The sequence below is a fragment of the Humulus lupulus genome, chromosome 1, assembly GCF_963169125.1.
Source record: "Humulus lupulus chromosome 1, drHumLupu1.1, whole genome shotgun sequence".
In the NCBI taxonomy this organism is placed as follows: domain Eukaryota; kingdom Viridiplantae; phylum Streptophyta; class Magnoliopsida; order Rosales; family Cannabaceae; genus Humulus; species Humulus lupulus.
In genome coordinates this window covers 86,606,360-86,629,949 of record NC_084793.1, presented here as the reverse complement: position 1 = coordinate 86,629,949, position 23,590 = coordinate 86,606,360, and the positions used below count along the sequence as shown (strand labels likewise).

Genomic DNA, 23,590 nt, shown 5'->3' with positions numbered 1-23,590 from the left:
ACTCCAAGCCCCAAAGTTTTCCTGAAGCGGAGTGCAGCTCTACTCTTCCTCCATCGGAGGGGGGGAAACAAGACCCTCGGACCCCAACTCGATCTCGTGACTCAGTAAAATTTTATTCACCTTCCCCTGAGTCATTATCTGGGATTTGATATGCTTAGCCTTAAAGAAGGCATTGGGGTCAACCATGATCTCTCTATCCACTACTGGGCCGAAATAGGGAATAGGGGTCTCGGATGCAATCTGCTTACCCCTATTCTCACTTTGGGAAGAAGAGCTCGCAAATGACTTCTTCTAGTTAACCATAATTTAGTTCGACCGGTGACATAGCAACCTGTTAGAGGCGACCTAAGATACAACCTTGCTACGATGATAAAGGTTTTGGATTTGATCTATTCGACCTAAGAATACGAGCCAAGATATCCCTTAGCGCCAATGTGTGTGCGCACGTGCGGTCAGTGACCAGGCGCTGTAACCTCGGGAAACCCCTGATACTTCGAGATGTGTGAGTCAGACCCAATACCTTTTTGGAAAAGTGGTTTAATACATAACTACTCAAGAAACTGTGACCCTTAAGCTACCTAGAACTTAACCTAAAAACCCTCCAATCTTTACATTCACATACTCAGACGATCCTCTTTCAAACCTAGAAAACCTAGAGAATCACCTGTTTCTTTTTGTGCATTATTTCTAATTAGACCTAGTGCTATTGTTTTTGGCCTAACAAAGACTCATACTAAACTCAAACGTAACCGAAGTAAGAAAATATACTGGAAACTTTCATAAAACTTATTGAAAAATAAAAAGATGAAATTTAAATTGAGCATAAAGATACTTACAGTTTGATTTTCAATCGAGGAAATGATAGCAGCACTGGAGGTAATAACCTGGGAGTTTTTGGAAAATGAGGGAACGCATAAAGCTCTAAAAATATTTTGAGAAGAAAGAAGAGGAAATTTTTGAATGCAAAGGTGGTTAGATTCAGGTTTGATTCTCCTATTTATACGTAAACTTCGGGAACCGATCTTGGCCACACGATGAGATCAGTTCGAGATCCAAGGGCCTAGATTAAATAAACCAAGTCGTGGCAAAAAGTTGACAAGATAGTTTTCACAGTACTTGAAACCAAAATAGGCTCCTATTACAGACCGACACGTGTCTCATACTCAAGTGAGTTGGTAGGCATGTTTTCACATAACAGAAGCTTAGAATGCTTTACTGTGCATGTCAGAAGCAACGTCATGCACGAGCAGGAGCTTGGGGGAAAATGTTGTACCCCAAAAATATGAGTTGAATTACTTAGCACGGGGTACAACTGGTAGACAATCGTATGAAGAAACCGTGCAGATAGAATATCTAGCTGACTCTGGAGTGAGTAGCTCGAGTCAAACTTGATAGCTTACAACAATCAGATTGTCTCCATATTGCCTCTCGGGCCAACAACTTAGTTCGAGATGCGAGGGAACCAAATTGCCTTCGTGAAATTCTGAGCGTGACCCATATCAATTTAGATTAGTTCTTTGACCCCTAGCTCGAAGGAAGTATTCAGCTCGCGAAAGCCTGATCATGACGCACAGTGAAGGATCCAAAAAGACTCAGAAATTCCTTATACACTCATTAATGCTCATATATTATTCTGTATTTATTACGCAATATTGGGGGCATAAAATCAATAGGCATTAATATATTTATATAAATAGGATGTTACCAAAAATGTATGTTACCATATTTATGCACGGTTACACAAAAATGTTCAGTTAGAATTCCCTATAAATACAGGGGAGAATGGATAGAAAGGGGGATTGACATTTTTGTATAATGAAACTCTAGTTAAATAATCACACATAATTTCACGTGAGAACAGGTTAATAAGAGTGACTTATGGACTAGGTGGATTTTAACCACTAAACCATGTAAAAAGTATGTGTTCTTAATACTTTTTATTTACCCAATTAGGGTTTAGCAAAAGCCTAATATCTCTATTTTCAGATTTCTTAATCCATTGTTGGCGAAAAATTGCCTCAACAATAACTCTATATATGTTATACTATTATATATATATATAGATTTTGGATTTCAGGTTTTAACTCGAACCCAAACTTTCAAATTCTAGAATCTAAACCCGATCTGAACTGCACTCGGGTCAGACAGGTTTCACCCTTTTTTTATTTTTCATTTTTGAGCTTGTTTCGAAATAGGTTTTTTGGGTTTTTCGGGTCATGTGTGCACCCCTACATTGTAGGCATAGCGAACGTCCCATAGGTTTTTGAAAAAATCTTGATAATTTATTATTTACTGCCTCGACCTACCCATTAGCTTGAGGGTATGCCACTGAAGAGAAACTCTTCATTGTGTCGTATTTCTTGCAAAATGTGTTGAATAGGCCGCTGTCAAATTGAGTTCAATTATCAGACACAATCTTCTTTGGGAGTCCAAAACGACAAACGATGTTTTTCACGATAAAATCTAGCACTCTTTTCGAGGTTATAGTCACCAGAGGCTCGGCCTCAACCCACTTAGTAAAATAGTCAATTGCGAAAACTACGTAGCGAACTCCTCCTTTTCAAGTAGGCAACAAGCCGATTAAGTCAATCCACCATATAACAAATGGGTAGGGTGACGAGATCATTGTTAACTCCATGGAATTGGTGGGAAAATTTTGGCATTTGTAACACTTGAGGACATATGAGGTCGAGTCCTTTTTCAAGGTGGGCCAGTAATAGCCTTGCCTTAGTACCTTTAGAGCCAAGTTTTGCCCCCCAGTGTGGTCTCCACAAAATCCTTCGTAGATTTCTCGGAGGATAGCCTACACTTCCTCGGGTAAAACGCACCTTAGGAGGGGTAAAGAATGACTTCACCTATAGAGAATTATGTCAACCATAATGTACCACGGGACATGATATAACAATTTTCATGCATTCATCTTCTGGTAGTTTTCCAATCGCGAGGTACTCAACTATGGGAGTCATCCATGTCGGTTATTCACAAATCATTCCAGCCTCAACTGGCTCTTCATTGATGCTTGGTTTATCCAAGAATTCTACTGGGACAACATTTAATGTTTCCACTTCTTTGATTGTAGCGAGTTGGGCTAATGCATCTGCATTCGTATTCTGCTTGCTGGGGACCTGCTTGATCGAGTAAAACTCAAATTCTAACAGTTTGCCTTTAACCTTAGCTAGATCATGTTCAATTTTAATTCCTCAAGCCTAGTATTCTCTTAATATTTTGTTAACCACGAGTTGAGAATCACTAAAGCATTGGATTACCCTTGCTACCAAACTCCAGCCAATAATGTATCGTACTCTGCTTCATTGTTGGAAGCATCGAAACCAAATGGGAGAGCCGTATAGAAGCGATGTCCTTCGAGTGAAATTAAAATTATTCCAGCTTTATGCTCGTTATCGTTTGAAAATTCGTCAACAAAGAGTTTCCATAACTCTTGTACATTCAGCCACGATGTCAGAGAGCGCTAGGCCTTTGATTGTTGTTCGTGGTTTGTATAATATCTCAAACTGACTAAGTTCGATGGCCCATTTTAACAAATGTCCTGATGTATCAGGTTTTTGCAAGGCCTGCCTTAAAGGTTGATCGGTTAAAATGTGTACAATGTAGGACTAGAAATACGGCATGAGTTTTCTCGAGGCCAGGATCAAACAGAATGGAAGTTTTTCAATCAGAGGATATCTGGATCCAGCTCCCAGAAGCCGCTTGCTCACATAATACATTGGTTTCTGTGTTTGGTTTTCCTCTTGAACTAACACAGCGCTGACCGTGTTTTCTGTTACTGCGAGGTATAAGTATAAACATTCCCCAGCAATTGGTTTTGATAACACAAGGGCTCAACCAGATGAGTCTTCAGATCCTGAAATGCTTGTTTGCACTCTTTTTTCCATTCAAACCGTCTATTTCCCCTGAGCAATTTGATACGAATCGATTTAAGGCCGTGACCTTTCCAGTTAGGCTTTGTACATCTTTTCTCCACCTAGGTAAAGGCATTTCTAATAGCGACCTGATCTTTTCTGGATTTGCTTTGATTCCCCTTGCGTTGACTATGAAGCCTAAGAACTTCCCCGATGAAACCACAAAGGTACATTTCTGGGGGTTCAACTTCATGTTGTATTTTCTCAGCACGCCAAAACATTCTTCCAGATCGAATACGTGGTCATTGGAAGTCTTTAACTTGACAAGCATGTCATCAACATACACCTCCATGTTTTTCCCGATCTGGTTAACAAATATCTTATTGACCAGCCTTTGATATGTTGCACAACCATTCTTTAGCCTGAATGGCATGACCTTGTAGCAGTATATGTTATGTTCGGTCATGAAGCTGGTGTGCTATTGGTCCACAAGGTTCATCGCAATCTGGTTATATCCAGAATACGCACCAATGAAGGACATGAGCTCGTGGCCAGCTATGTCGTCAACTAGCTAATTGTTCTCAGTTGTGGGAAACAGTCTTTAGAACAAGCCTTGTTGAGGTCATAGAAATCAATGCAGGTCCTCCACTTTCCGTTGGGCTTCAGGACCAAAACGGGGTTGGCTATCCAGGTCAAATATTTAGCCTCCTTAATGAATCTGCATTTCAATAAGCGAGCTACCTCTTCCTCCAGAGCTTTTCCTCGCTCTTTTCCCAACAACTTACATTTTTGTGCCTTCGCATGCACATTTTTGTCTAGGTTTAATGTGTGCATCATCACGCTTGGACTGATTCCTACCATGTCATCGTGCGACCAGGCAAAGACGTCAAGATTTCTTCTTAAAAACTCCACCATTTCTTTCTTTCTTTCAACTCCGAGATTTTTCCCAACCTTTACTACTTTCGAAGGTACTTCTAGGTCGAGGATGATTTCCTCTAGCTCCTCTAAAGCCTGGAGCTCAAATCTGTCTTCTCCTAATCTTGGAGTAATTTCTTCAGGTTGGGTGACCTCATTTTCGACTTCCTTAGGTTCTTCCACCTCTCCGACAGCTACCATTTCCTGAGGTTCCTCATTCTCCTCGGTTATTACAATGGCTTGCTGTGCGGGTTATTATTTCCCCTTCATGGCAATGCTATAGCATTCCCTGGCAGTGAGTTGATCTCCCCCCACGGTGTATATTCTTAAAGACAATGGAAATTTCATGGCCAAATGGCGAACTGAAGTTACAGCTTCAAAGGCCATCAGTGTAGGTCTTCCTAGAATCACATTTCAGGCAGCCGGACAATCAATTACCACAAACTCGGGCATCTTGGTGACAGCTCGCACCTCATCGCCTAATGTTACTATGAGCTTGATTGTTCCTATGGCCGCCATTCCCTCTCTAGAAAATCCGTAGATGGTCATAAAGGTCTCCTTAAGATTAGCTACAGATAGCCCCATCTTTTAGAGGGTGGACCGAAATAGCATATTCACAGAGCTCCCATTGTCAATCAGTATTCTACGTACCCTCAGGTTGGAAAATTGAATAGTTATCACCAGTGGATCATTATGAGAGAATTGGACATGGCTAGTGTCTTCTTCCATAAAAATGATTGGTTATTTATCCAATCGATGTTGTTTAGATAACCCTTGCTCCAAGACAAACTCGGTGCCATCATGCATTTTTAGCTCCTCAATATATCTCTTCTGGGCACCACTACTCATCCCTGCTAGATGAGTTCCACCTGCAATGGTGGTTATGTCCCTTCCTTCAACAAGGGGAGGGATGATATGATTTCCCTGAGCTGATTGTGCTGGATTGACTTGGTTATCCGGAGTCGGTTGAGGGTTCTTTCCTGCCTGCTGATTAGTAGCCACCCTATTCTGAACGTATTAGGCTAACGGTCCAACTCGAATGAGAGTCTCGTTCTCATCTTTTAACTGACAAAAATTGTCTGTATTGTGGCCTATATCATTGTGGTATCGACAGAATTTAGATGGGTATCTCTTCACCCTTTGATGCTTCATGGGCTCGAGCTTCTTCCAAGGAAGGAGAGTAGAATTGGCTAAATAAATACACTCTCACGTATTTGTTAAATGAGTATAGGTGATGTAGATGGAGGTATATGTATCCCCGTGCTTATTTTTCTTGAACTCGTTCTGGTCACCATCACCATGCTCTTTTCTTTTATTAACCCCCGCCTGGTTATTTTGGGTAGCGGGCTGAGTCGTAGCTGCATCATCTGTCACCACTCTAGCGAGTTGAACGAGCGTTTGGCTGGTTCCGCGACAACAGATACGGCCTCTCCTCGATTTATCCACTCTTGAGCTCGAGCCAAGAATTCTCACTCCTTTCCTTTGGAGCTCCTTCCATAAATCTCCTTCTATAGTGATTCCTATTCTCATGACCATGACCTTGGCACTATCATCAGCGTCTCTAGCTCGGGCCACTACATTAGTAAAATGATTGAGGTAGGCCTTCAGGGACTCACCGAGCTGTTGCTTAATGTTGGCCAGTGTGTCGGCCTCCACTTGAACCTCTTTGGCAGCTCGGAACTGTCTTTTGAACTCATAGGACAACTTTTTTCCAATAGGTAATTGAGTGTTTCTTATACTTGTTGAACCATAGCTTGGCTATTCCGGTCAATGTAGCTGGGAATTGAACACATCGCAGGTCAAGGCTCACGTTGTGGGCCATCATCAGAGCGTTGAAGGTCCCAATGTGGTTGGATGGATCATTGGTTTCGTTATATGTGGGCATAGTTGGCATCCTAAAGCCAACGGGATACGGAGCTGCTAAAATATGATGAGCAAAAGGCTCCAGCTCCTCATTGGAATCATAATCATCTATGTTTTTTCTAGACAAGAACCTCTTCATTTGCTCCTCCGTCAGGGCCAGCCGTTCGAGGGTTGGATCCTTAGTCTCTAGGATATTTAGGAGCTGGTTACCAGCTCCCATTCTATTGTGCGTGTTCAGTGGGTTATTCTCCCCCCAAGCTTGAGCTTGGTTAGGCAAGACATTCCCATTGTCACGCACAGTAGACAGATCTCCCCCGTTCTGAGTATAGCTCAAATTTTCATAACGAGTTGACTATCCTTTTTGCATGTTTAGATAATCACGTAGGTTGGACGGTGGATTGGAAAGCAAGCTTTGATCTGAAATCAACTAATTTCTCATAGATCTTTCATGCCTATGGTAATTCGCATTACGGGCATTCCCGGTCCTGCCCCCACGATGGCTCTCTATAATGACCTGAATTTCCTAATAAGGTTTAGGACCTTGATTAGGAGGCCGAGAGGGCCATAATTGATTTATTATGGCATTAAATAATTATATGCATGTTTATGTAAATTATATTATTATATGATGATAAATATATGCATTTAGGTCAACTTTTAATTATAAGGGCATTTTGGTAATTTGGCCCGTTGAGGGCATAATTATGCATTTTCATGCATGTTGGTGAATTATGAATACTACCACATGATAATGTGGATTTGTTCGAGCCATTCGGCATGAGACAATCTTTAAAGACAAGTTATCAGTCTGGTCATAACGGGGTTAATTTCGAGGCTCGGGGTGAGTCTCGGGGTAATTTGGTGATTAGAAAATTACCAGGAATTAAAGGGTAATGGGATTTGATTTATTAACATTTGAGAATATTGGAAATAATGGGAATAGGAGGGTGTTAATTATGATTAACGAGATAGGCGGGAAAGGACGATTTTGCCCTTGGTGGCTGTTCAGGGTTTTATTTAAGCCTAGGGGTATTTTAGTCTTTTCACCTAAGGATATATATGAACCATTGAGAAGCCTGTGGAAAGCTAAGCAAAACAGAGCATCCCTTTTTCTCTTCTCTCGTTCATCATTTCTTCTTCATTTCTCTTTGAATTTTGAAGCTCTTTTTGAGGAACCAAGCTTTGATGACCTAGAGTTATGTTCTACCATTGAAGAGGATGTGATATTGAGATTGAGGTGAGTTTCTAGTCATTTAAACTGTGGTTCTTGCTCTGTTTTCTTATTGAGTTTCAGTTGGGATTTTGGTTTGAAAGTTGAGAATTCAATGGGGTTTTTGGCAAAGGTTGCTTGGGTTATGTTGCCTAGAACATGTAGAGTGGATATTTGGATTCATTTGGGGGTTTGAATGGAGTTTAGAAGCTTGTTTTTCAGGTTGGAAATGGAAAACTCGAAGGAGGAGGAACCAGGGCTACGCTACTGCGCTGTCCGGGACCAGACTACCCTGGTTGTAGCGCTGGGGTGCTAGGGGGGCAGCACTGTAGTGCTACCCTATTTTTCCTGATGCATATTTTGGGCACTTTTGAGGGTTTTTGGCTTGGGGTTTCAATTTATAAGGCTCGAGATCAAATCTACTCATCGTTTGGGTATGATTCGGGGTTCCAGGAGTGAGGTTTAGGTCAAAAACCTTTTATTGTTGATGTCATTAATTGGAAATTATATTTAGTTATGACTAGGTGATCGTTAAGGGATCAAAGGATTAATTGTTCTCAAGGGTCGTTCAATTGTTATTTCTCGCTCGAACCAGAGGTAAGAAAATTGCACCCCATATGTGACATGCATGGTTATTCATGTGGCATGTTGAGTGACATATATGTGGACATTGATTGCATATTAAATGCTTAGCAATCTTTCTTACTTGTGAATGGCACTGACTCATTAGTCATAATCGGCAATGGTGTAGGTATTAAGAGTGAAGCTGTGACTCATTAGTCAAGTTCGACAGTAGTACTGAGCACTGGTCGTATAGTATTGGCTTATGAGTCAAGAACGGTATTAGCGTGTTTAACGCAAGCCGAAAAGATTAGATCTAATCAACATAAGCATTGAATGACTCATCATGAGCATTAATGCTTGACCGGCCTCAAGTTCGATGAAAACTAAAAGCGCTTGTCTAGTCTCATGACTAGTCACTCAGAGCCAAGGTCAAAAGGCCCAGGTGACTACATCGTAACATGGCTAAGGGTGCGAAACCCATGTTAGTGATGTTAGGAGTGTGTCCTAAAATCATGTAAAGACATTTGTTTTTCTGTGAATAAATAAATACAATGGTTTATTATTATTGTTATATTTAGATTGTTAAATTATTGTTTGAATAATTTTGTAAATATCAGAAAAATTCCATATTCATTATTGAGGATGTGATCTTGTATTAGTACGAGAGAATTATGATCACATGAATGAATAAAAATAGTCAACAACAACAAATTAAAGTTATGGAATTCTTTAATTGGAGTTGTAAGTACGGTTTACTGAGTATCATAATGACACAAATAATCTAGATTCGGATTATTGATGTGGAAAGACATCTCGGTAAATGTGCTTTATATAATATGATTATATATGACATGGACCGATATGAATTAAAGTCTTTATCCAAAAACCATTTAACAATAAAGGCTTGTAATTCATATCATAACTGATGATCATTTATAGATCAACCTAAATCCTGAGTGTTCATGAACTCATGTTCATGTTTATTAAATCTTTTGATTCATTCGTTAAGGTCTCTTCAAAGAATGAGGCTAATGACTTTTGTTTTGGAGATTTAATATCATGGATGGCTGGGAACATGTATCAACAATACAGAATCTAATCTTTCCTAATGGATCGTATATTAGTTCCCTTAAGGGTTAATTCTGGAACTGAATGATTTTGAGCTCAAATCTATAATTAGATTATAGATTAATTATTCACTAGTGAATTAATGGTACTTAAGGAATAAGAAGTAAATTAGAAAGGTGAAATGGTAATTCTTCCATTCTAATTTATGAACTAATTAATTAGAGGGTTGAACTATTGTAAGATGGTTATATCAATGGACGACTTAAGAAAAGATTTCTGTAAAAGTATATCTATAACATAGAGTGCAATTCTAAATTTATAGTGGAGTAATATCAGAATTAATAAATTAACTATTATAATTAAAGAGTTTAATTACTTAGTTTATTTATTGGAGCTTAATGTTATAGGTCCATGGTCCCCGAAATGGCTCAAACAATCACTGACAAAGGTAAATACAAAAATAGGCAAAAAAGGACTTATGTGATAAGTAAAATATTTTTCTATGTATCAAACATAATTATTGTTTAATTATGTGTAATTAATTAATTAAGAATTAATTAATTATTTGATTTAACAAAAATATAATTAATTTTGAATTAATTTATTTTTGGGATTTTTTGGTATTTAAATAATAATAAAAATTCGGAAAAACCACGTGTGGCAAAGTGCACAGTCACTGTGCTACACGCATAAGAGACTGTGTTCAGTTTCTTGGTTCCACAATTTTAGTTATTTAAATATTAAATAAATAATGAGATATTTTAATATGATTAAAATATTATTATTTAAACAAAAATCTGATAACTGATCAGTTATTTTAAATTGTTTAAAATAACAAATATATTAATATATTTGATATATTAAATATAGGATATCAGTTTTATAGAACGTAACTTTTTAGGGATAGAAAAATATCTAGAAATCTCTCTCAGAGAAAGAGAGCAGTGAAAAAAACAAAAGTCATTATTCTTCACAAAACCTAGGTCCAAACTTTATCAGATCTCATGTGTTGAGAACATCTGATAAATAGTTTTTTGCCTATTGGTTGTATAGCGAGCCCACACTCGTTCTTTGTGTGCTGAGAACATTTTGGAAGATCTTGGTGTGAGATCTCAAAGATTTAGCCATACAAAAAGATAGCAGCAAGAAAGGACCTGAGGTAATTTTTCTATTCTTGTCTTTGATTCAATATATATATGCATGTGAAGAAGTAGATCTAGAAATCTTTTGGGATTAAACTGACAATTTGATTGTTGTTCCGCTGCGTATAATCTCTGATTTGATCAATAAAAACTAACAAGTGACTCACTCATCAGTCACTCATTTGGTTTAAGTTAGTGACTTGCTCATCAGTCACTCATCTAAGGGTGCGGAACCCATGTCAGTGACTTACTTCTCAGTCACTCATTTGATTAAGGCTATAAGCCCCAGCATGGTTTTCGAAACCTCCAGTGTTAATCACTCATCTGTTTAGGATTGACTTGATAGTTGTCCATACAGGAGGGCATGGCCCACAACTATCATTATTTGGACTTATTTGCATGCTTGAATAGGGCTATTATTGCTAGGCATGCCTGTTATGATTTGGTAACATGTTATTAATGTTCATGAGCATATTGAGTTTTCTTGCTGAGCTTCGGCTCACAGGTGCTATGTGGTGCAAGTAAAGATAAAAGAAAGCTATACCATCCTTGAGTTGGAGAGCTTAGGTGACGATGTGTACATATGCGGCTGCTCGACCGCCACAGCCGAGGGTTGAGAAAGGAACTAGGGTTAAACCCTATTTTTCCGCTTAGGTCAGCTAGTTGTAAATATTTATTTGTAATTAACCTCTAAATTATATTTTTGGGATCCCAATGTATACAATAAACGTTTTAGTGAAATGTTGTATCTTAACCAAAACAAAATTTAACCCTAAATCGCTAATCATACTTAGTTACACGATTATGGCCAAATGACTCGATTAGCGAGTTTAGCACTGTTTAAAATGCTAACTGTAACAGTCCCTGGGGTAGTAGGGCGTTACACTTTCTATCCAATAACTACAATCCATAAAGCTTACTACTCGTGGTTAAGGTCGAGGAGCTGGATTATTAGTGCGAGATCGCAGGGCATATGCATCTTCTACATATATAGAATTTCTCCTTTCATTTTCCCGCTCTGGAGCATTCCTCTGTGGGCGTGGTGGTGTTGGATGATGAATAGGTGAGGGAGGATGCCTTATCGGTGAGGCATTCTGTGTCCTATCTGGGCGGACTAGATTAGCGCGCCCATTGTCTATTCTCATTTCCTGACTTGGCGGCAACACGGAGTTATTACTTGGTACCTGAGCCACTGGCTGAGGCGCTGGTGGATTCACGAGGACTTCCACCCTTCTCGATGTGGTCTCAGCTCGCCGTTCATGGCTAGATTGATTTCTGTGAGTATGAGTCTTTTGTCAACTCCTACGATTATTAGTAAGAGAGTTGCTCCTGGGAGTCCATTCTGAAGGCACAAAGCTTGGTGTTGTTGTTCTAACAGAACAATTTATATTAGGTTGATTATTTTGGTGGCATAGAGATCTGTGGGACCCACTTTTCCTCCTTCCGAAATTCTCGTCGGTTGTAGGAGGAAGTAGTCAAGCCATGATCTCATCTATTCGCCTGTTAGCCTGGGCAAGGTGGCTCCTCAGCTGAGCATTCTCCATTTCAATGGCGGTCAGGTACCCAGGATTGGGATTTGGTGGGCGTGAAGTTGAACTTCCAGCATTGTCCTGGTCCACATGTTGTTTTCCAAGGAGACGTTGTGCGAATGTACCTTCTCCAGTGGGGATGGTCGTACGGTAACCTCCCTGATCATCAGGTTGCTCAATTTCATTGTCACGCATAAAACAAGTGACCACCATGATGATTGTTGGGTTGAATATCGTGCAAAATCTCAAGCTTAATCTGCTCTCAATGAAAGCACCGATCTGTTGACGCGATTTTTCGTCAACAGAGGATTTAGAAATCCAAGACAGAGAGAATAAGATTTTTGTAAACCGAATGTATAAGAATATAAAAACACTCACAATTTACGTGGTTTATTGGTTAAAATCCACCTAATCCATGAGTCACTGTTATTGATTTGTTTGTGAACTCTTAGACAAAATTGTTTAAAGCAATTTTGGCATAGTTTTTGCATACAGAATGTATGTCCTTTTTACAGTCTATTCCCCTTATATTTATAGGGAAATAGGATGGACGATATTGGATAACTGCGATATAATTGGTAACGTACAACATTGGGTAACTTCCCTAATTAAGACACTTAAATATCCTAATTAGGCCTATTGCCGTTTTACACCAATCTATAAATACATATAACGATTGTATGCATTTATCTCACATAACGGGTATCCGAGTCTATAGGGATTCTCCCATCCGACCTAGATGCCAATCATGAGCTAGACATGAAGGAACATAATGGTTTGTCTTAAAATAATGCCTGGGCCTGATGCAGGCAATCTAAATGTTGGGTGTCTCGATCTTCGTCATTTGCCTCTCTGACAATCTGGAAGATCCTATACTGCTATAGACCCAGTGACACAACCTCAAGATGTTAGGTCCGGAGATAAGAAAACATTTCCAAAGTCTTGCTTATGTTTATTTCGCGTCAGTTGTACCCCAAGCTAGATGGTTGAGCTCGTATTTTTAGGGTACAACATGAGTCTAATATTAGAATTTCCCATATAATATGTATAAATATATTTTAATTTTTAAAAAAAAGTTGATATAAATTTATACATATATTTAATTTTTTAAAAGATATTGAAATTCCGTTTTTTTATGATTACCAACTTAATTATTCAAATTAAATAATTAATTGTTGAACTGTTACAGAAATGTTTAAACAGACACAAAGACTGTTTGAACAGAAACCAAATATGTTTAAACAGTTTGTGACCAGAAGATAAAAACGAACATAAAGTAAAGAACACACTAATTTTTACGTGGTATCAGCAATCTTTGCAGATTGCTACTAGTCCACGAGGCCACGCCCAGAGAATGAAATTTATTAGAAGAATATCTAAACGATTACAAAACCAAATTGACTTGTACAAATAAAGACTCCCTCTTGAATTTGTCGCAACTGTTGTAATCTAAACTCCTAATCAAATTTCTGAAGTGCTAAGATCTTGAACTCATTTCAAATCATAACACTTGCACTTTTCCTCCTGAAAAGTGACTCACGAACAAGACTTCTCCCGAAGCTTGATGACCAATGTCCAAGTGTGTTCAACCTGCACAATTAACACAAAGAAAACAATACAGAAGTACACTGTAATAAACCACTAAGAACTTGCTGGACTCAAGTTCTTCACATAATAAAAAGTCTCTATAATATTTGAAAATAATACACCAAGAGAGATATTCAAAAGCCAACGACCTAAGGATGATTATATACTTTAAAGAACCCCTTTAGGTCGTCGAAAACAAATCAGAAACCAATAAGCCAATAAATGGAAAATCTTCCAAAACATGAAAGTCAGAATCTGTTCAAACAGACTGGCAATCCGTTCAAACAGATTCATTGAACCTGGACAGTTTTTAAACCCAGTTTCCCTAAATAAATAAGGAAACAATATATACATTTTCTCTGCAAGCTGTACACGATTTCTGGACAAATAAATCAGATCAAAAAATAAAATAAATACCAATAATTTCCATTTCAAGAAAAGATATTCTTTTATAGGAAATTATATATTTATTTTATTAACATATATATAATAATCTGATTATAGAAAGACATATCACAATAAAACAGGAAACTACCCATTTTGAAAAATACCACTCAATATTACAAAACAATAAACTACCCATTTCGAAATACTCATTTAATTAATTTTGTCAAATATGCCAATAAAGGATTTTACAATCTCCCCCTTTGGCAATTTGATAGACAAAATTAATTCAAAAACCTGCAACACAAATGTTAGTGATAAGTAAAGAGAAAGAACTCCCCCTGAAAACATGCATTAACTTATAACAAACATGTAAAGAAACTAGACTTAACTCCCCCTCAAAATAAGAAGGTCCAGAGTTAAACAAAACAACAAACAAACAGGTTTTTGGAAGTATCTACTCTCCCCCTTTGTGTCTTTCAAAGAAGCCAAAGAACCATAAAACAAAATAACAAAAGAGAGTATCAATGTTCAAGAAATAAAACTAAACGACTGGATCTTTTGATAGAGATTGAACAGCCTCCAACACATAACGTTGCAGTCCTTCAAGTGACATCACTTGAGCAGCCAAAGAATCAACAGAGGCTCGAACAGCAGCTATTTCTGTGGCAACAAGTCCGGAATCAGTGGCAACAGAGGAGGACGCATGAGGAATGTCATCCGAGGAAAACTTCAGAGATTGGGGCTTGACTTTCTTGGTTGATGAACATCAGTGGCTTCAGAAGGAGGAGCAGAGGCTTTGTAGGAAGCAGCAGTAGTGGGAGCCACCAAGTCTTCTTGATCACGTTGGAGATCTTTTTTCTGCATACTCAACACTTTATAAATAACTTGAGGAAAAGGAAGATTCAAGTTTTTTCTATTACCTTTGCGAAACCCAATGATTTGATCATGAATAACCAAAGCCAAATTTATACCAAGACCGGTCCCCACCTTGTACAAAAATGAAGCCATATCAAAAGAGATGGTGGCGGTGTGAGAAGTGGGCTTCCAATTCGTTGTGGCAAACTTATGGAGGACAGCATAAGTGTAGGTGAGATTGGAGACCGAGATGACTGTATTAGATGGCCATACCATTTTTTGCCCTACCAATTCAGTGATAACCGTATCCTTGTCAAGAGAGGCAACATCATCATCATGCTCGACATCAAGGGGAAGATGCAAAGCAAGGGCAATGTCTTGAGGAAAAAAAGAGAACCAATGGCCCCTAACAAACACTTTATTATACAAAGAAGATTTAGGTTCTATAATTTCATTAGTAAGATTGGCATAGAATTCCTTGACTATTCTATCCACAAAACCAGTAAATTTAACCAAAGAACCTGTCCATTGTCGATCTTGAAGCATTGTTAGCACACCATAAGGCCGATGATCACTCAAGACATAATTTCTCTCAATGATAAATTTCCTTTGAGCATAGAGAACCACATCACAAGTATTATCATTATAACAAAAAGTGGAAGAATAAGGTTTGAAATTTACACCTGAACGTTTTGGAGAAGGTGTAGGATCAGAAATTGGTCTCTTTCCTTTAGCCTTGGATGACAAAGGAGTTGCAATTGGTTCTGCGTCAGATTCGGCTTCTTGTTCAGAGGGGACAATGTCTTCTTTTTCTGGCTCATCAGACTCAGCCTCTGATTCTGCATTGTCAGGAACTGTTTCATCAGACAATGTGGTATCATGGGTTGCTTCAGATTCTGACTTTTCTTCCTCAGGGTCAGATTCGGATGAAGACAGAGAAGGGGGATGAGCCTTCAATATTTTCTTGGCAGCAGTCAAGGGGGAAGAAGACGTGTCAACTCCCAATTTCCTTTTGGGAGCCCCAGAAGTTTTCTTGGACTGGCTCGGCTTCAAGGGCAATTTGAGCAACCCAGCAGCAGCTTTGGAAGAAGATGAAATAGATTTAGATTTTTCCCTAGCCGCCAGAGACAAATCAATCGGAAGAGGAGATGGGTCCTTGGCTCGAGAGGGCACCACCACTTCAGATGGTGGTGCAACATCAACAATGTCAGCTGAGATATCTGGAAACACCATGGGGTGTTCATGAGAGAGAGAGAACACCTTCTTGCGTGCCTTGGATTTGCAAGTCTTTCCAACAGATGGGGCAGGTGCTGGAACAGATGGAGTTGCCGTTGAGACAGATGGAGGTGGCGATGGAGAGGGCACCTTTCGGGATTGAGAAGTAGGGATCTTCTTAGAGGAAGCACCACGAGTTCTCACCATTGTTTCTTCTCTGAAAAACAAAAAGCACTTACAAAAAAAAAAGAGAAAAAAATTAGAAGAAGAAGAAGTGACTTAGTGAGATCGTGGGTGAGAAGAAAAAGGGTTAATGGCAAGCTTTTTAAGGACAACACTTACCCAATTTGGAGACCCACGGCAATAAGAGGTTTCCTTTTTTTTTTTTTTTTAAATGTTTTAATTAAACAAGAAAAGGAAACAATCTTGAAGACACACCATCTACATAAATCCTTACACTTTTTTTTATTTTATAAAAGGAAATAGATATAAAATGACAATCCAAAAAAGGTAACCGAAAAAATACCCCATACAATCTTCTAATTGACCTTTTCCTTTTTTTTAACAATTCTAAACAAGGTACAAGACAATAAAGATACAAATCATGGTATTCCAAATTGAGAAAGAAGACAAAAATAAATTCCTTGGAGACAAAGAATATATTAAATCACACAAAATAAATGCATAATTTCACAAAATTACCACAATGATTCGGTCCACCATGAATTTCCTTGCCAAAATTTTTTTATTATTATTTTTATTTTCATTTTATATATGCACAAAAATAAAAACTCAACCAAAAAATTCTGCTTTGATCAATGTGAGTCATCCTGATAAGAATAAAAACAAGCAAATGAAAATAAGTGTTAGTGTATACCATGGATAAGAACACTTGTGAAAATAAAAAATTAGAAAGAATATTCGAGAGAAATAAACCACAATTCAGTCACAAGCACATATTCTTAAGTGAATCAATCAACATGTATGAGACTTACACACATTTTTTTAATTTTTATAAACTGTGTACAATTTTTTTATTGCATTGTTTCAAGCATAAGTGTGTGACAGTGTAAGCAAGGGAACATTTCCCAATGACAAATAAGTCTTTTTCGAAATTAAAAATAATTGTAACCTATGAAGACGCTGTCACACTATACCAGTGGTAGCCCTTTTCTATGGTAGCGTATCCTCTTCATAACTCTGAATTACAAAGTTCCAACTTACTCAAAAGACGGCTTTCACACACTGATGTGGGTAGCTCTATTCTTTCATAGGAGCTTGAAACAATGCTACACAAATGGAAGCTCAAACATTAAACATTGATTAATTTTCTCGAATATGCCTAGGAGGAATTGATTAAATTTCTCTCAAGAATATACAACTAAATGTTCATAAACACAAGTCATATTATCCAGCTTGACACACAACAAAATTTTCAAATTGATTGACAATTTTCTTAACCTTAAATAACACACATTTGATCAAGCGGATAACACCATAACAAGACAATTTAAAGATAACAAACCCCCAAAGATTTTCGGAGGAAATCAAAGCGAACCGAATCAAGAGCTTTAGTGAAAATATCAGCAATTTGTTTATGTGTTTCAATATATTCCAAGACAAGAACTTTATTTTCAACTAATTCTCTTATGAAATGATGACAAATATCAATATGTTTAGTACGGGAATGTTGCACAGGATTTTTTGAAATATTAATTGCACTTGTATTATCACAAAAAATAGTTAAAGTGTCAAGATCAAACCCATAATCCATCATCATTTGCTTCATCCACAAAAGTTTTGCACAACAACTTCCTGCTGCAATGTATTCGACCTTACCTGTTGAGAGAGAAGTAGAATTTTGTTTCTTGCTGTGCCAAGAGACTAGATTATTTCCCAAGAAGAAACATCCTCCACTAGTGCTTTTTCTGTCATCAGTGTTACCTGCCCAATCAGCATCACTAAAGCACACTAGATTAGGGTTAGTTTCTTTTGAATACCAAATACCATAATCAGCAGTCCCATGAACATATCGAATGATTCTTTTGACAACTGTAACATGAGACTCCATGGGATTTCCTTGGTACCTGGCACACACACCAACACTATAACTTAAATCAGGTCGACTAGCAGTGAGATAAAGAAGACTACCAATCATGCTCCTATACAATGTAGGATCAACTTTGACACCATTTTCATCTTTGGATAGCTTCACAGTCGTTCCCATTGGTGTTTTGGCAATCTTTGAACTTTCAAGTCCAAACTTTTTGACTAGGTTCTTAGCATATTTGCTTTGAGAAACAAATGTGCCTTCATCTAACTGCTTGACTTGCAAACCTAAGAAATAAGTCAATTCTCCCACCATGCTCATTTCAAATTCCTCTTTCATTTGTTTCACAAATACCTGCACCTCATTGTCAGAAGTAGATCCAAACACAATATCATCAACATAAATCTGAGCAATGATTATGTTAGATTTAATATTTTTGATAAACAAAGTTTTATCTACTCCACCCCTTTTGTATCCATGAGAAACAAGAAATTGAGTGAGTCTCTCATACCAAGCCCGAGGGGCTTGCTTCAAACCATATAGAGCTTTCTCCAATTTGTAAACATGATCAGGTGCATGGGGATCTTCAAACCCTTTAGGTTGTTCCACATATACTTCTTCAATCAAGATCCCATTGAGAAATGCGGATTTGACATCCATTTGGAACAACCTGAAACCAATCAAACAAGCAATAGACAATAATAATCTAATTGATTCAAGTCTTGCAACAGGTGCAAATGTTTCATCAAAAGTCTATTCCTTCCACTTGTGTGTACCCTTGTGCCACTAATCTTGCTTTATTTCGCACAATTGTACCAAATTCATCATATTTATTCTTGAAAATCCATTTTGTACCAATAATATTGGTATTTAAAGGTCTTGGCACAAGAATCCACACTTTGTTTCTAAAAAATTGTTCCAATTCCTCCTGCATAGCTTTAATCCAATATTCATCAGTTAAAGCTTCTTTCACATTTTTAGGCTCAATTAGAGATAGGAAACAAACAAATTGAACAACATTACTAAACCTTCTTCGTGTTACCATACTGTCTTTTTGGATTTCCAAGTATTAAATCTGCTGGATGATTTAACATAACTCTGGTCGATGGCTCCTTTTGGACTTCATCCAAAATAATATCTGGAAATTTCTTTTCTGTCTGTCCAGAATCTGTTTCATCGGATTCGCGATCTGTTGGAACAGATGGACCAGACATTGCAACAGTAGTATCACTGACACAAGCTTCTTCGTGTTTTTCAGTAGGTTCTTCAATAAACCTTTCAATTTCTTCCTCGGTAGAAAACTCAGAAAAATCCCTGGAATCATCAATAACAACGCTAGCCGACTCCATTATAGTTTGGGTTCTCATGTTATACACACGATAAGCCCTACTGTTAGTGGAGTATCCAATAAAAACACCTTCATCACTCTTAGCATCAAATTTACCAAGATTTTCTCTATCTCTCAAAATGTAACAAACACATCCAAAACACATGAAAGTAAGCCACACTTGGTTTCTTACCTTTCCAAATTTCATAAGATGTTTTAGATGTACCTGGACGAAGAAAAACACGATTTATGATATAGCAAGCAGTGTTAATTGCTTCTACCCATAACCGTTTGGTCAATTTTTTGCTATTTAGCATCACTCTAGCCATTTCTTGAAGAGTGCGGTTTTTCCTTTCTACAACTCCATTCTGTTGAGGAGTTTTGGGAGCTGAAAACTCATGAGAGATACCTGCAGACTTACAAAAATCATCATAGACAGAATTCTCAAATTCTTTACCATGCTCACTTCTTATACGAACAATTTTTCCAATGTTGCAATCTTTTTCAACTTTTAATTTTAAGCAAAGAATTTTAAAGGCATCAAAAGTGTCAGATTTTTCTTTCAAGAAATCCACCCAAGTATATCTAGAAAAATCATCCACACAAACAAAAATATACATTTTCCCATTTAAACTCTCAATTTGAATTGGACCCATAAGATCCATGTGAAGCAATTCTAAAACTTTCGAAGTGTTTATGTCAGAAACACTTTTATGTGTAATTTTTAATTGCTTACCAAGTTGACAACTCTTGCACTTACCATCAGATTCTTTACCTAGCTTAGGTAAACCACGAACACTCCCTGCATGTGACAATTTTTTTAAGGTTTTGAAATTTATGTGACCAAGTTTAGAATGCCACATATCAGTGTTATTACTCATAACAGATTGACACATAATAGATGGCAAAAGAGTGTAGCAATTGTCATTAGATCTATAGCCTTCAAGAATATTCTCACCATTTTTGTTTAAATCAAAACAATTCTCTTTATCAAAGTTAACAGTATAACCTTGATCACAAATTTGACTTATGCTTAGAAGATTAGCTTTAAGACCTTCCACAAGTAACACTCTTTTGATTCTAGGCAACCCTTCAAAGTTAAGAGTACCCATACTAAGAACATTACCTTCAATTCCATTGCCAAAAGTAACAGACCCACAATGCATAGGTTTTATGTCTGTAAGAATTGACTTATCACCTGTCATATGTCTTGAACAACCACTGTCAAAATACCAAAAATATGAAGAAGCAAATCTATCATATTCACTAGTAAAACCAGCAAAACAATTATTCTTTTTGATCCATATTTTCTTTGATTCAACATTTTCCTTTTTTACTCTTTTGAAATTATCAAAATAATTGAATTTTTCAAAATATTCATTTTTGGCAAAATTCATAAGAGTAAAACACTTAGGACGAATATGACCCTTCCTACCACAAAAATGACAGATTGGAATGAATTTTTCAAACTTACCATTGAATTTACCTGCTGACTGTGTCCTTTCTGTTGGAACAATCCGAGTACCGGGTACAACAGATTTCAGTGAGGATGACACAGGAACATCAGACGATAGCATCCCAGCCGAGATAAAGACATTTTTCTTTGATTTTTGAGAACTTGAAGCACCAAGTCCCACATGACTTCTTTGACCTGAATTATGTATATTCTCAAAAACAGTTGAACCAGGGTTAAGCATTCTAACATTTTTCTCAAGAGTATCCAAATCTTTAGACAACTTATTAATTTCAACATTTTTTAAAATTATTTCTTTTTCAAAATTTTCATTTAAATCAATAAGTTGTTTAATTTCAAAGGATAAATCTTTATTTTTGTTTACCAATGACCGATTTTCAAAACACACTTTTACCCATGATTCATACATTCTTTTGTAAGATTCACTCAAGGACTCATCATTCAATTCAGATTCATCACTATCAGAATTTTCTTCATCTTTTGAAACATTATTTAAGCAAACAATTTTTTCATTTTTAGATTTAGAAACAGGTAAAATAAAAGTGAGAGCGACATTACCTTCCTCATCTTCACTACTTTCAGAGTCATTATCACTCCAAGTAGCAATCATACCTTTTTTGTTCTTTTTCAAAGTGTTTGCACACTCAGACTGGATGTGACCAAATCCCTCACATTCCCTGCACGGAATACCCTTTTTATTAGTTTGAAAAGGTTTAAGAGAAGAAGGATTACCTTTTGACATCTTGCCATTGAATTTCTTGTTTCCTATCTTATTCATATATTTTCGAAAATTCTTTGCAAGCATTGCCATTTCATTATCACCATCTTCATCATCTGAGACTTCCTTTTCAATGCTCTTGAAAGCTATGGTTTTCTCCTTTTCTTTGGAAGTACTTGGCTTGTCTTTTTGACGAATCTTTTGATTTAACTCAAAGGTACGAAGTGACCCCATCAATTCTTCTACCTTCAGAGTACTGAAGTTTTTTGCCTCTTCCATAGCAGTGAGCTTAACATTGAACCTGTCAGGAAGAACTCGAACGATTTTTCTAACTAGAACAGAATCATCAAGTTTCTCACCAAGTGCAAAATACTCATTAGGAATATCAGATAATCTCTCATAAAATTCAAATAGTGTTTCAGAATCAGACATTCTAAGGTCATCAAACCTAGTTTGTAACATAATAAATCTAGACCTTTTAACATCTATAGTTCCTTCGAACTGAGTTTGAAGAATTGTCCAAGCATCTTTAGCCGAGACACATGTGGAAACAAGTTTTATAAAACTTTCTCCAACACCATTAAATATGGCGTGAAGAGCTTTATTATTATAGCTGGATAATTTTTCTTCTTCTGTATCCCAAATAAGTTCAGATTTTACAATTGTGCTTCCATCTTCACCTTTTTCAGTAGGAGGTGACCATCCAGACAAAATTGCTCTCCATGCTTTCTCATCTTGAGCTTTTATAAAAGCTCTCATCCTAACTTTCCAATATGGATAGTTTGAGTCATTTAGCAATGGAGGTCGAGACACCGAACTACCTTCTGCAAAGAAAGACATTTCACACAAAACAAATCAAACGGAAAATAACCACAAGATCTCACTAAGAGTTTAGTGAACCGCTCTGATACCAATTAAAATTCCATTTTTTTATGATTACCAACTTAATTATTCAAATTAAATAATTAATTGTTGAACTGTTATAGAAATGTTTAAACAGACACAAAGACTGTTTGAACAGAAACCAGATATGTTTAAACAGTTTGTGACTAGAAGATAAAAACGAACATAAAGTAAAGAACACACGAATTTTTACAAAGTATCAGCAATCTTTGCAGATTGCTACTAGTCCACGAGGCCACGCCCAGAGAATGAAATTTATTAGAAGAATATCTAAACGATTACAAAACCAAATTGACTTGTACGAATAAAGACTCCCTCTTGAATTTGTCGCAACTGTTGTAATCTAAACTCCTAATCAAATTTCTGAAGTGCTAAGATCTTGAACTCCTTTCAAATCATAACACTTGCACTTTTCCTCCCGAAAAGTGACTCACGAACAAGACTTCTCCCGAAGCTTGATGACCAATGTCCAAGTGTGTTCAACCTGCACAATTAACACAAAGAAAACAATACAGATGTACACTGTAATAAACCACTAAGAACTTGCTGGACTCAAGTTCTTCACATAATAAAAAGTCTCTCTAATATTTGAAAATAATACACCAAGAGAGATATTCAAAAGCCAACGACCTAAGGATGATTATATACTTTTCAGAACCCCTTTAGGTCGTCGAAAACAAATCAGAAACCAATCAGCCAATAAATGGAAAATCTTCCAAAACAGGAAAGTCAGAATCTGTTCAAACAGACTGGCAATCCGTTCAAACAGATTCATTGAACCTGGACAGTTTTTAAACCCAGTTTCCCTAAATAAATAAGGAAACAATATATACATTTTCTCTGCAAGCTGTACACGATTTCTGGACAAATAAATCAGATCAAAAAATAAAATAAATACCAATAATTTCCATTTCAAGAAAAGA

General features: G+C 37.1%; 1 protein-coding gene across 1 annotated transcript; it reads right to left on the bottom strand.

Annotated features, from left to right (window-relative positions):
• Window positions 1-14,854: 14,854 nt before the first annotated feature.
• Window positions 14,855-16,402, bottom strand: LOC133817768 (uncharacterized). The gene has a single exon (XM_062250371.1). It carries the CDS (start codon window positions 16,400-16,402, stop codon window positions 14,855-14,857), a length of 1,548 nt encoding a protein of 515 aa, XP_062106355.1.
• Between the last annotated feature and the right edge of the window lie 7,188 nt (window positions 16,403-23,590).